This window comes from Condylura cristata, unplaced genomic scaffold, assembly GCF_000260355.1.
Source record: "Condylura cristata isolate star-nosed mole 26May11 unplaced genomic scaffold, ConCri1.0 scaffold00017, whole genome shotgun sequence".
NCBI classification, from domain to species: Eukaryota; Metazoa; Chordata; class Mammalia; order Eulipotyphla; family Talpidae; genus Condylura; species Condylura cristata.
Window position 1 is genome coordinate 34,989,216 of NW_004567118.1, and position 13,214 is coordinate 35,002,429.

The window sequence follows — 13,214 nt, forward strand, 5'->3', positions numbered from 1 at the left end:
TTCTTCCAATTTGGAGTATGTTACACTTGAATCAACTTGTCTAAGGCCTATCAATGTACTTTTAACTTCTCTAAACACTTACTATCCTTCTGGATACTACTCTTACTGCTATTTCTGCAAGTGATTTGTCCATAGTTTGGGTACTTTTTTTACTAGACCATTTCAAAATTGGTTTCCCTTTGGCAAAGGGTCAACCCCAATTCAAACAACTGTGGCTGGAGAGTCCTGATTAATTGTAACAAAATATGGCCACCTTAGGGAAAAGGTGGCAGGAAATCTAAGTTTCAACAACAGATGTAGAAAAGGTAAAGTGCAGTTAATTACTAGGACTCACTGGGTATGCCTAAGGACAAAAAAAAAACCAGTCAATATTTAATTAATAGACGTTTTCGAAGACAGTTCTTTATAATAAGATGACATAGACAAGAGAGAACACAACTAATGAAGTTGTGGGGTGGGGTTAGATGAAAGTGAAATGGTATAAACCTTACCTAAGAGGAATGAAAATTCTCAAAACTACCTACAGCAGGCTTCTGAGGATCAGAGATATCTGTAGATGTAAGGATAACTGATTGCTTGATTGTATTAATATAGAGTAAGAAAAGTCAGTCACAAGACACTTCATATTTTATGACTCCATTCATACAAAATAGACAAATTCATAGAGAAGGCAATGGACATGGGAAAAAATGGAGGAATGTCTGTAATGGGTTTAGGATTCTTTTTTTTTTTTTTAAGATTTATTTATTTATTCATATAGAACTGGCCAGAGATGCGGAGGGTGAGAGGATTCACCAGAGACAGAATGGGGAGCAGAACAGGCAGATCAATGAAGTACACTGCTGAGGGGAGCAGCGGGTGGGTCAGCAGAGGTCTGCCTCGCCATGTGGATCTCCTCAGGGCAGGCGGGAATCGAACTCATGCAGAAGTGGCTTAAGCTTCTTAGTGCTGTGCTTTAACCTGCTGCGCAACCAAGAAGGGCCAGGTTTAGGATTCTTACTCTGAAAATTTTCTAAAATTGGTTGTTGAAATGGTTGCATTTATCAAGTTTATCAGTGTACTTTGTGAGCAATTGTATACTTTTTGTAATATATAATGGATTTTGAAATTTGAAAAATTGCTAATTTACTTTTTATACAAATGACATGAACATTTTATCTTGTGACTGGTTTTCTCAGGCTTTGCAGGTAAACAGTGGGAGATATGCAGAGTCTAGGAGAAGGGAAAAGGTGAAATCTTTTTTTTTTTAATTTTTTAAAAAGATTTATTTATTTGTGCATACAGAACTGGGGTACAGGCCAGAGGCTCAGGGGCGGTGAGAGGCTTCACCAGAGACAGAGTGGGGAGCAGAACAGGCAGATCGACGAAGTACACTGCTGAGGGGAGCAGCTGGCGGGTCAGGAGAGGTCTGCCACACCATGTGGTCACCTCCGGGGCAGGCGGGGATCAAACTCATGCGGAAGTGGCTTTAGCTTCTTAGTGCAGTGATTTAACCTGCTGCGCCACCAGGAGGGCCGAAATCTTTTTTTTAAGTTAATCATTGAGGTAACAACATATGAAGGTAAATTTGGTATATAAAACCACATATGATTCTGAGGTATAGATTCATAACTCTTCAAATGTATGTTACCACACCACCTATCAAGGCACTCATGGCCCTCTACCAGAGTCAAATGGACCTATTCTTTACTTTGTCCCCTGCCCCTTTGCCATCCCTCCTCGTAGCCTCATGAATTGTACATTTTTAAGTGGGTAAATAGTGTAGTATGTGAGTTATATTTCAATAAAACTGTTAAAAGAGCCAATAAGTGCTGTTCTTGAGATTCCAATATCATTATATTGAAATCTTGTCCCTAATCTATGAAAATCATAATTATACAGGAAAGTGGTCTGAATGGTATACACCATTCAGTGTTATTACCTGTAAGCTACCTGGAGAAAGAGCCAACAATAATCCAAATAGTGAAGTATAACCTTCAGAACTGTATGTAAATATAAGTAAATCAATAAATCAATTAGCAGTCAAATAAATGTTTTTAAATGCATTTCCTTATCAAAAGTATAAATAACATCCTCTTCATTAAAAGGGTAATCTCTTGATATTAAAGGGCAGAATTTATTTGAATGATCATTCAATAAATTCAATCAAACTGCCTTGCTGATAGCTAATTTAAAGTAGTTTCCAAGGGACTGATAGCATGTAAAGTCTGGAGATGCCTGGGGCTGCTGGCAAGGACAGTTAAACCAGAAATTCAAATTTGTATGTTTGCTGCTAGGTCTACCTTGCTGTCCTAACGTGAGTAGCACTCACTCTAAATCTGCTCCCTCATTTATAAAATTACTTATTTGTAAATTGAGGGATAATGATGTTTAGGTTGTCTATCTTTAAGTTATATACCATTTAGTTAACTTAATTCTCATGGTAATGGTTTAAAAGGTCACATTCTGCAAAGTCTTTCCCTCCTTGCTGCCTAAAATGTCATTTGTATTCACAAGTAAACTCTTTACAAGCTTGTTTTGAAGTCATCAGGATATGTGGCTATCAGTTTAATATCTTCAAGAACATTGTTCCTAGAAATATTGCTGCAGATGCCCTAAAAACCCTCTTCCACATATGAAACCGGCTTATAGGTTAAAACTGGGATATGTGATCATCCAAGAGATGAGGGCTGTTAATAAAAGCCATCTTATCAGAAAGGTTAAAAGGGATGCCAATCCCAAATTATAAGATGTTTGGAACACATCACATTTTGTCAAATAAAGAAAATGAAGTTTAATTTTCCAAAATGTTATTAAAAATGGACTCTGTCATCAGATATCTTATTGCAAAGATGAAATCTCAGAGCAGAGCAGTAAAGTTTACTGTAATAACAAGCTTTAAACAAATACAAGTTCTTTTTTGGAGTCCTTGACTTGAGAGGTTCTCATCACAAAGATAAGTGTGCTTTTCTCCCCCTTCAGAGTCATGGACATTTTCCCACAAGAATTTCTGTTCATTAAAATGATTTTTAAATTGTTAAGTGAGAGTGAGAGGTGGAAAGGGGGAAAGATGGTATTCATATTAAGTCTTTGAAAAGTTGGAAAAACAATCTCCAGTCCATTTCGTAAAACCTTTATTGTTTGGTACATTTTGATCCCCACTTAGTCTTTACTTTAAAAAGTTAAAATAACCAGCTAGTCAACTGTAATAATCCATAACAGATACTAAGCTTATACTAAACATATTCAATAACTACATTTAGTTATAGCAACCTAAACAGATAATTTTTTGGATCAAAATTCTCTTTAAGTATCACTTTGGTTTTGGAAAGTGCTGAGGTAAGTATCTAGGATTAACAAAACTGGACATAACAAAAGTATCCAAATACAGTTCCATTCCATTAGCTTTTTCCTAACGAGCTCCTGGCATTTTTGCATACATATAAGAATCGGTCTTGGAAGGTAATGGAGGTATAATAGCACAATTTAGCTTTTTACTTAGCTTTACTAGAGCTAAACAGATGTGTATCCAGTGGTACAGGTATTCTATAACAACATTACCAGATTTCCATACTTCAATTCGAGAATGATCTGCACCAAGAAAAAAAAAATGGACAGTTTTGTACTTTGATTATTAAATATATGTTCCAGTATTATAATGAAAGTTCGTTAAATAGTTTTGGGTCAAAACCATAGCAGAATCTTACATAGGTAATTATAGGAAAGTGGTAAATAAATTTTGGCATATTCACTTAGTGGAATATGATATAACATTTAACAAAATTATAAAACTAGAGCTATAAGTATAATCGTGGGTAAATCTCAAAAACATACTGTGCACAAAGTGTAAGAGGTAGCATTATATACTTGTGAATATAATTTAAAAACCTGCAAAATAGTATAGCGTGTATGGATTCTAAATTTTATAACACAAAAATAATGTCTTTTCTCTTAATTATAAGTGTCCAATAAATGTGGAATAATTGAAACAACATTAAAATATGCATTAGGGTAGGTTTTCAAATACTAAAGGTCTTTTCAAGTTGCAGTAGAGTAACATTAGTGAGTGAATTGTGAATGAAAACAATAACAAATGCTGGTCACAGAGCACATTAAAAATACCTGATTTAGTTCGTGTAATGGTAATATAGGGCCAATTAACATACGTAATTATAATATAAGGTGTATTTGTTATAACCAACCCCTTTTTGTCTTAAACGTCCTAGAACCTTTTCAAAATAATGATATAGGTTTCAAATATTCCCTAGTTATATTTAATGTTCCAATGTTATGAATCTAGACCGAGTGTTTACTCTGGAACATTCCTAAAACTAGTCCTAATTATTTGGAGACGTAACAGTTTTGTTGCTCCACACAGCTTTTATTTTGTCTTTCTTAGATTCCCATTAAGAACTCTGCTCCACTGATGCTTGCCAGTGCTCTTATCGGAACATCCAAATGAACAGACCGATATCAACAACCATTATTAAACTAGTTGGCCATCTCCATGGTGATTCAAGGACAGTAGATGGAAAGAGAGGTCGCTTCCTTTCATGAACCCTGTTGCTTATTTCCTGTCTTATTGTTACTGGGGACAGAAGCTCCGAACCTGCCTAGGCAGCGGTTCTTTCCCTGACCTTTACAGTGAAATTGATGAGCTAACAATTGACTCTAATGATTGCTCTAAAGAGGTCTCTATCCTTCTTTTGAGTTTCCATCAACGACGGTTGGGCGCTCCTGCCCTCTTGTGGTGAATAGACGCAGATCTTTGCAGTTCAACTGATGACAGCCAGTTTGCAAAGATTTGGCAATTCTTTCAAATATATATACTACTATTTTTTTCTAACCACAAGAAGCTTTGTTAATTTACTTTGCATTGATAAAGATACAGTAAATTACTTAAAGGCATCTGAATTATTAAGAATTGTTAGGTCAGCCTTGGAATCTATGTATCTTTTAATTTAGAAAATTTAATGGTATTTTTCAAACTTAATTCTGTAAGGAATACGTTTTGCTGAAAATACAGGATATTTCTAAATTGAAATTCTATTTAAGGATCCTTGTTTTAACACTTTTAAGTTAAATCGTTTGGGGATTATAGACAATTAGAAAGATGTACAAAGCAAAAAGAATTAATTAAACTTCAAGTACAAAAGTTACTACTTTCAACTAAAATTGAAACTGTTACTTTCAACTAAAAACTCTTTCAAGATAAATAGTGTTTACTGAATGCTTCTCTCCTTAATCATTAGTTTGCTCAGTTTTAGCTTTATTTCTTTTGCTTTACTCATGTTCACCTCTTAACATTATTGCCAAACACAATGAGCAGAAGGTCCATAAAAACTTACACTTTTAACAGGATATTTATGTAAAATTTCAACCAGTTTTTTTGGAAGATTTATTTATTCGTACAGAACTGGGGTACAGGCCAGAGATGCGGAGGGTGAGAGGCTTCACCAGAGACAGAGCGGGGAGAACAGGCAGATGGATGAAGTGCACTGCTGAGGGGAGCAGCGGGCGGGTAAGGAGAGGTCTGCCCCGCCATGTGGATCTCCTCCGGGGCAGGCGGGGATCGAACTCATGCAGAAGTGGCTCAAGCCTCCTTGTGCTGTGCTTTAACCTGCTGCGCCACCAGGGAGGGCCCACAATCAGTTTTTATGTAGACAGGAGAACTCATTTTTGAGGAGAACTCATAAGTGATATGTCAGTTGTGCATTTAATAAGTCACTGTTAATTTAAGATGTCTCCAAAGGAACTATAGATTGCTACATTATAGCTTATTGGGAATCACTTTTAAATGATAATGTGTTGTAGTCTCTATTTTCCTAAATTCATTAATGAAGTCCAGATTCCTCATGGAAAAAGTACACAGATTTAAGGGGAACTGGTTTATAGGAATATAGTGTTATTATCTCTACTTTTGAACCTCTCATAAGTGATTAGAAACCATTTAGTTTTCTAATTATTCTGATAAGTAAAGTAGTCAATATTTTCCTGAAAAAAATGGAGAGGTAAAAATACATTTTTCCTGGGCCCTCTCTGGTGGTGCAGCAGGTTAAAGCACTGCACTAAGACGCTTAAGCCACTTCCGCATGAGTTCGATCCCCGCCTGCCCCGGAGGAGATCCACGTGGTGGGGCAGACCTCTCCTTACCCGCCCGTTGCTCCCCTCAGCAGTGTACTTCATCCATCTGCCTGTTATCCCCGCTCTGTCTCTGGTGAAGCCTCTCACCCTCTGCATCTCTGGCCTGTACCCGAGTTCTGTATGAATAAATAAATTAAAAAAATACATTTTTCCATGAGTTATCGAAGTTTGAGAGACATTTGTTTTGGCGTGAACACTGAATTCTTGCAGGTATATTAATTTCACTCCTATTGTAATAATAATTTCCATACAGTGTCACAGGTGTTGGGTATGTGATATAGTTATAAGCCAAATTATGTGTGAACTAAAATCAATACAATTTGTCTTCACAAAAACTCATAGCTTAATCCAATGGCTTCCAAATTCTTTTGATGATGTATCAGTATGTTAAGCATGAACCCTAACATATGTTATTTATTTCTAAATTGCTTTTTTAAAAATTTAAAGAAAAATTAAAATTAGATAATGATGTGCTAAATCATTACATAAAAGTCCTACGATATTTTCCTTGGCCCCAAAGGTAGAGATTATCAATTGTTTTCTCCTTTTTGCTTTGTGCTTAGTGGGGACTTCTGTAGGAGTCTTAATAATCAGTATATGCTTTCATACCCTCCATGTTTTCACTCTGATAATCTCCCTCCTCATCTGTGTCTGATTCAGAGAGTTCCTATGTTATCCTCACTAAGGAATACATTACTAGGATTGTGAAGGGAAAGATGCAAGGTGATATCATGTAGAGAAGATGAGATACAGAATCCCAAACAATAAAACAGAAGGAAATAGGAAAAATAACACAGAGAAGAAAACTTTAAAAATAATTACCATTAATATCCTCAGAGAGATAAGACATTGAGTCATGAGACATGAACAAAACATTATAGAACGCAAATAGTTAGAGAACAACAAAATCTCTTAGACATTAAAACATACAGAAACAAAAGTTCAGTAAGATTAGAAGATAAGGTTGAGAGAATTATCTCAGATAGTAAAGCAAAAAGAACAAAAACTGAAAAATTGGGTAGAAAATGTAGAGATTTTGGAGGAAAACCAATGTCTAACTAACAGTATTTCCAAAGGGAGAATACTAAAAAGGGAGGGTAGGCCCACCACCAGCCTTTAGGTCCCCACCTTTGTATAAATGAGATAGTCACCTACCACAGATGAATGCACTCTATGAACAGAAAAAGAGACCTCTCTTTTGAACAGAGGTAGCCTTAAGGTCAGGCACACGATTTAGTGAATCAAATCCTGCTTACTTTTAGCTCAGCAGGCTACCTTAGTAGCACAATATAGTGCACAGTCATAAGTAGTAAGCTTGATGCTATGAAGGAAATTATTTAGGAACTAAGGCCTAAAGGCCCAGTAAGTGCTCAGATCAATGGTTGGAAAAAGAGCCCTATCAAGGCACATCACTTTGAAATTCACAATGTTGGTGGTAATAGGTGTGATTCTACAATTTCTGCAGAGAAACAAAAACAGAAGTTCACATGTATAGAATCAGAAATCAGAGAGGTTTCAGCTTTCTTAACAGACTTCTTGGAAGTTTTTGGGTTTTCTCTGATGAAGGTAACATTTCCTCAAGTAATTAAACATAGAGTTCTGAATGACCTTATATAATTATATAATTATATTAATTATATACTAGGTTTTTTTAAAAAAAAGATTTATTTATTTATGTTTACAGAACTTGGGTACAGGCCAGAGGTTTGGTGGATGAGAGGATTCACCAGAGACAGAGTGGGGACAGAAGAAGCAGATGTACTGAAATACACTGCTGAGGGGAGCAGTGGGCCGGTCAGGAGAGGTCTGCTGCTTCATGTGGGTCAGCTTCCTGAGGTGGGGTACAAAGGGGAGGGGAGGGATGGAACTCCTGCTATAGCAGCTTCAGAGAGCTTCATAATGTGGTGCTTTAACTCGTTGCGGCGCCGCCAGGGAGAGCCCTATATACTAGTTTTATACTCCAGAGAACTAAACACACACACACAGCAAATGTTAGTGGTAGCATTCTTTCAAATGCCATAAAGTGGAAACAGCCACTCATCAACTGGTGTAAAGATAAATTAAAAGAGTGAAGTGCTGATACATGCTAGAACAAGTTTCATGTAGGAACTTCAAATATTGTGCTAAGTGAAAACAGTCAATTACAAAAGGTCAAATCAAAATAGGCAAATCTATAGAGTCAGAAATTAGATTATTAGTTACCACATCTTGCTACAGATCTTGGTTAAGAGGGGAAGAAAAGACCTGATAATGGTTATTGGATTTCTTTGTGGAATGATGAAAATATCCTAAACATGGTGAATATGTTTTTAAAAATCACTGAATTCTATACTTTAAATTTCACTTTAAGATAGTGAAATTTATGATGTGAATTATATATCAATTTCTAAAAAATACAATGGGGCAAAGTTATCAAAATTATATTCCAGTAAACTACAAATCAAATATGAGGGTTGAACAAAAACACTTTTATACATGTAAGATCTAAAAAAAAAAAAAATAGTATTCATACACTCTCCTAAAGCCACAAGATATTGCTACCTTAAAATAAGAGAGTGGACCAAGGAAGACTAAATCAAGAGAATGGCAAAAGGCATTGGAGCAAAATAAATTTCAGAAAAGCTGCTGAGGAACAGGTCTAGAATGGCAAAAGATCCCAGCTAGAAAGAGAATTGAAGAGATGGCTTCAAGAAGAAAAGAAATTAAACCTGAAAGAAAATTACTTGGTAGAACTGCCTGTTTTAGAAAATTATATGAAAATACAAATGAAAGGGGTGGGAATTATCAAAAATTACAACAAATTTTTTTTAATAAAAGGCAATTGTCTACTTAAGAAAAAAAGAATAAAAAAGGAACATTCAAAATATGTTATAATTCTCAGCTGTGGATAATATCTGCATAGGTAAATCATAGGTAACATCACATTTTTATTTAACCCCAAATTATAACTACAGTAGAAAGATAGGCTAAGAAAACACTGTAACACAACTGAACTTTCATCTATAAGACAAAGTCAGCTAGCAAGGTTTTAAAATAATAAATCAAAACATAACAACATTATATAATATTAGAAATATAGAGTCATGTAAATGCCAGAAAAGAAACAAAAGAGTCAAAAGAAATTTTTCCTGCTGAGGGAGACTGGAGAGAATATGAAGAGAAGAGGGGTGGGCTATGGACAAAGTTCTATATAATCTTTTAAAGTATTTTAATAAAAAATCTAATATGTATCCTTTTGGAGAAAAAATGAAAAAAAAAATACAAGTGCTAAAAAAAAAAATCCCAACAACAAAAATATGTTTGGCTTAAGTAGAAAAATATTTTCATGAAATTAATTTGTAATAGCCTTTATCAATTATCAAGCAGTAGTAATATTACCCAGACAAATAAAACCATTGTTAGTTGTTTTTCTTAATTCAATAACTACTGTTGGCAAACTTCAAAATTTAAAAACAGAAGTGATGATAAGGAACAGATAGACAATTGCTGATTTAATTTTTCCTATAGATATCTAATTTGGAATGAAAATAGAAGGGGTCCGCATGCATGAGAAATGAGTCAAGTAGCCAGGTTCTGGGTCTTTGCCAAATCCCAAAACAAACTCCCAAACTCCTAATATTTTAACTAAAAGACCCTTTGAGAGGTTCTTGTCTGGACAAAGGAGCCTATTCTAAAGTTGAATCAATATTTCTTCTTTTAGAGCCTGAACTCCATAAGCAATTTATGTGTCATACTCTAGGTTTCTAGTTGGAACAACTTTTCTCCAAGTAGAGCAGACACACTGGAATATTACTCAGGCATAAAAAGCAAATGAAGTCCTGCCATTTGCAACAACCTTAGGGAATTATGGTAAGTGGAATAAGTCAAACAGAGAAAGGCAAATGCTATATGAACTCACATATGTATAGGACATAAAAGAAAATAAACTCATGGTAAGAAAACAGATCAGTGGTTGCCAGATAGGAGGATTTTGAGGGAAATGGGCAAAGGTGTTCAAAAGATAGAAACTCATAACAAATTCTGAAGATGAATGTCCAGCACAGGGAGTAGAGTTAACAATATTGTAATATAATTTGAAAGTTGCTAAAAGAGTAGTTCTTAAAAGTTCTCATCATAAGAAAAAACAATTTGTAACTATGCTAGGAGGTGGATGTTAACTAAACCTATTGTGACCACTTCACAATATATACATATATAAGCCACCTTATTGTACGCCTTAAACTAACACAATGTCATATGTCTCAAGAAAACCAAGAAATCAAAGTCTACATGTCTAAACATTAAAAAAACAACTACTTCTTTCTAGGAGTATTTCTACAACTAAGATGAAATGGAGTGAAACTTGGCAACAGAAGCCCTAAGAAATTATGGGCATATCAACGGCCTTAATTCTATATTCATGGCAAAATCATTAGTTTGGAGAGGTTGGTGGGTTAGGAGCTATTCAAAAGTCCCTCCCATCCTGGGCAGATCCTATGCTATTGTTGTGACATTTCATGTTATAGGATCATGAAGTAGGGGCTTTAATAATTCTAGAAAACTCAGATGATAAGCTCTGAAGAACAGATTGCTCTGTGAAAATACTCCTCTTTCTGGAACAAACAGAAAGGTTAAAAAAAAAAAAAAGAGTTCCAAATGGGGAGCTTAGAATTTCCTGATATAATTACATCTAAAGGAGAAAGGGCTGCTATCTGTGGCTGAGACTGATAAAGCTCTATGGTGCTGGTGGGGAGCCTTGAGGCTATTGGTTTCTGGCTGCAGCCGGCTCAGTTAACTACAGTTGTAATTCAGCCACCTGGGGATGCTGTTAGAAAACAGAAAGTGGTGGGGAGCAGAGGAGTTCAAGGTTGCTCTGGAATCACTATCTTAGTTCAAAGTGGAGACTGGACGAGGAAACAGAAATTTGCTGTGTTCAGAAACAAAGGAGATTAGTATGATAACAGGAGGTAGTTCTGATAGGCAAATCAAATGGGAGGTGGAGGCTGAAGAGATTCCTTAGAGGGTCTGATCCAAAGCCATAGAAGATAAATGTCTTTGACTAGAGATGAGCTCATTAAAAGCTGAATATACCTACCGGGTGGAAAGTGACTGGGTCTGCTTCTCATCCCAGCTCGTATCTGATGGAGGGACTTGATTGGACATGGGTGGATGCCTGAGTCCTCATCCAAGGAGGGAAGCATTAGGCTCAAGGGACACAAGTAATCCTGACATCAGGGTCGACTGTGGGCCAAGGGGCTGGCAGGTTGGGTGGGGACCAAGGTAGAACAGGAGCTCAGGTAGAATGTCAATTAGACAAACTGATCATACTTAGAGCATGAGTGCTGGTGTTAATGACAGAGATTAAATCTATTCTAAAGGGAAGAATAGCAACTGGGCACTGACACATAAAAGATTTTTTTCTGAAATTTTAAGACCTTGAACAGTGAGTAGGTGTATAATAAAATGAGCATTCATTTTTGTTACTGTTTCCTTTGAATAGCTCCTGAATAGCTCTGTGAAAGTAGGTATATCTGTAACACCTAGCCAGGAATTTAAAGTAAAAGCTATTCCAAATTCTAAACTTTATGCACATCACTCATAATCCATATGAAACTCATTAACATTTATTTTATTTATTTATCTTTTCTCTAGCACTCTGAAACTTCTGATAGTATATCTTGCCTTCTTAGGCCAGACTCTCTCTCTCTTTCATATATCTTCCCTGGCTCACTGCTACATGCTTCCACTGCTGCACACAGATGTTGTCTTCCTCTAGGTTGTTTTTTCTTTTCTCTTGTCCTAGTAGAGGACTCTGAACCTCTTGAGTAGATGTTCTGAGCCTCTTGGCCTAAGGTCTAATGGTAGATTTAGTAAATAACTTCTATAGAGCCATTTTTTTTTATAGAGTGAATGATTAGCTTCATATTAATGAAATTTTGTTTAAATTTATACCTTCTATTCACAAAAACAACCTGAGGTCCTGATATCTCTGCTGGGGTAACACATACAGGGAGCCTTGGGTTACTGACCATACTCTGTAGTCACAGAACTCATCACCTTCTCCAACTTGGAAGACTTACACTGTTCTAGCTTTCTGCAAATTATCCTCTTCCAAAAAATTGACAGTACTAATCTATAAAGATGCATAACCTATTATTTTGATTCTTCATTCAAATGATAGATGATAAACGTTTTTGCTTAATGTACTAATTCTTATCCTTACTACAGCCCCTATTTTGCTTTCATTTTTTAAAAAATATTTATTTATGCATACACAACAGGGGTATTAGGTGAGAATTACAGGGGCAGTGAGAGGATTCACCAGAGACAGAGTGGGGAGCAGAACAGGCCAATCGAGGAAATACACTGCAGTGGGCGAGATAGGAGAGGTCTGCCTCACTATGTGGTTTGCCATGTGGTTTACTTCCGGGGGCCAGGGATCTCTAACTCCCACTCCCACTGAAGTGGCTGCAGCTCACCTGTAGTGTGCTTTAACCCATCACACCACCAAGGAGGGCCCTGCTTTCATTTTTTAATGAATAATGAACATGAAGTCAATAAGTGAGAGACAGATATGCTTCTGAAATCTCATGTTTGGCATAGACAGTCATTTTGGGGAGAGCATTAGGGACATTACAGACGATGTCCCTGTTTTGGAATATATAATCAAAACTATGTTTTTCTAAAAATTGAGTTTATTATTCATTTGCTTTATTCTAATAGAAACTTCTGAATTGACACTATGTTTTATTATGTATTTTTGGTATAGATTTAGACGATAATTAAGTGGATATTTACCTTTAATATATTCATCAATGAGCTGAAAATTAATTTTCACATGCTCTGTAGTTGGGTCAAAATCACAAATTTTCTCCACTAAGCATGTGTTAACCAACTGTGAACAAAGAACAAATTATAAGGTCATTAGCAAGTGGAAGCAGAAGGTCCAATACACCAGAATAAATAATTCCATTTACACAAATTTTAAAACAGGCAAAACCAGTCTATGATGTTAGAAGTCAGAATTCTGGCCATTCTTGGGTTAAATGTATAACCCAGGTATAAAGGAGGGTTTTGGGGATGTCACTAATGTCCTATTGTATGATCTACAT

The 13,214-nt window shown here is 35.9% G+C and overlaps 1 protein-coding gene across 1 annotated transcript in view; it reads right to left on the bottom strand.

Annotated features, from left to right (window-relative positions):
• Window positions 1-3,391: 3,391 nt before the first annotated feature.
• EFCAB5 (EF-hand calcium binding domain 5) overlaps window positions 3,392-13,214 on the bottom strand; it is a 71,012-nt gene continuing 61,189 nt past the window's right edge. Inside the window, exons 19-20 of the mRNA XM_004685146.2 lie at window positions 12,901-12,997; window positions 3,392-3,570 (exon numbers count right to left, since the gene is read on the bottom strand). Of these exons, the coding sequence (XP_004685203.1) occupies window positions 3,392-3,570; window positions 12,901-12,997 (276 nt within the window). The remainder of the gene's footprint in view (window positions 3,571-12,900; window positions 12,998-13,214) is intronic.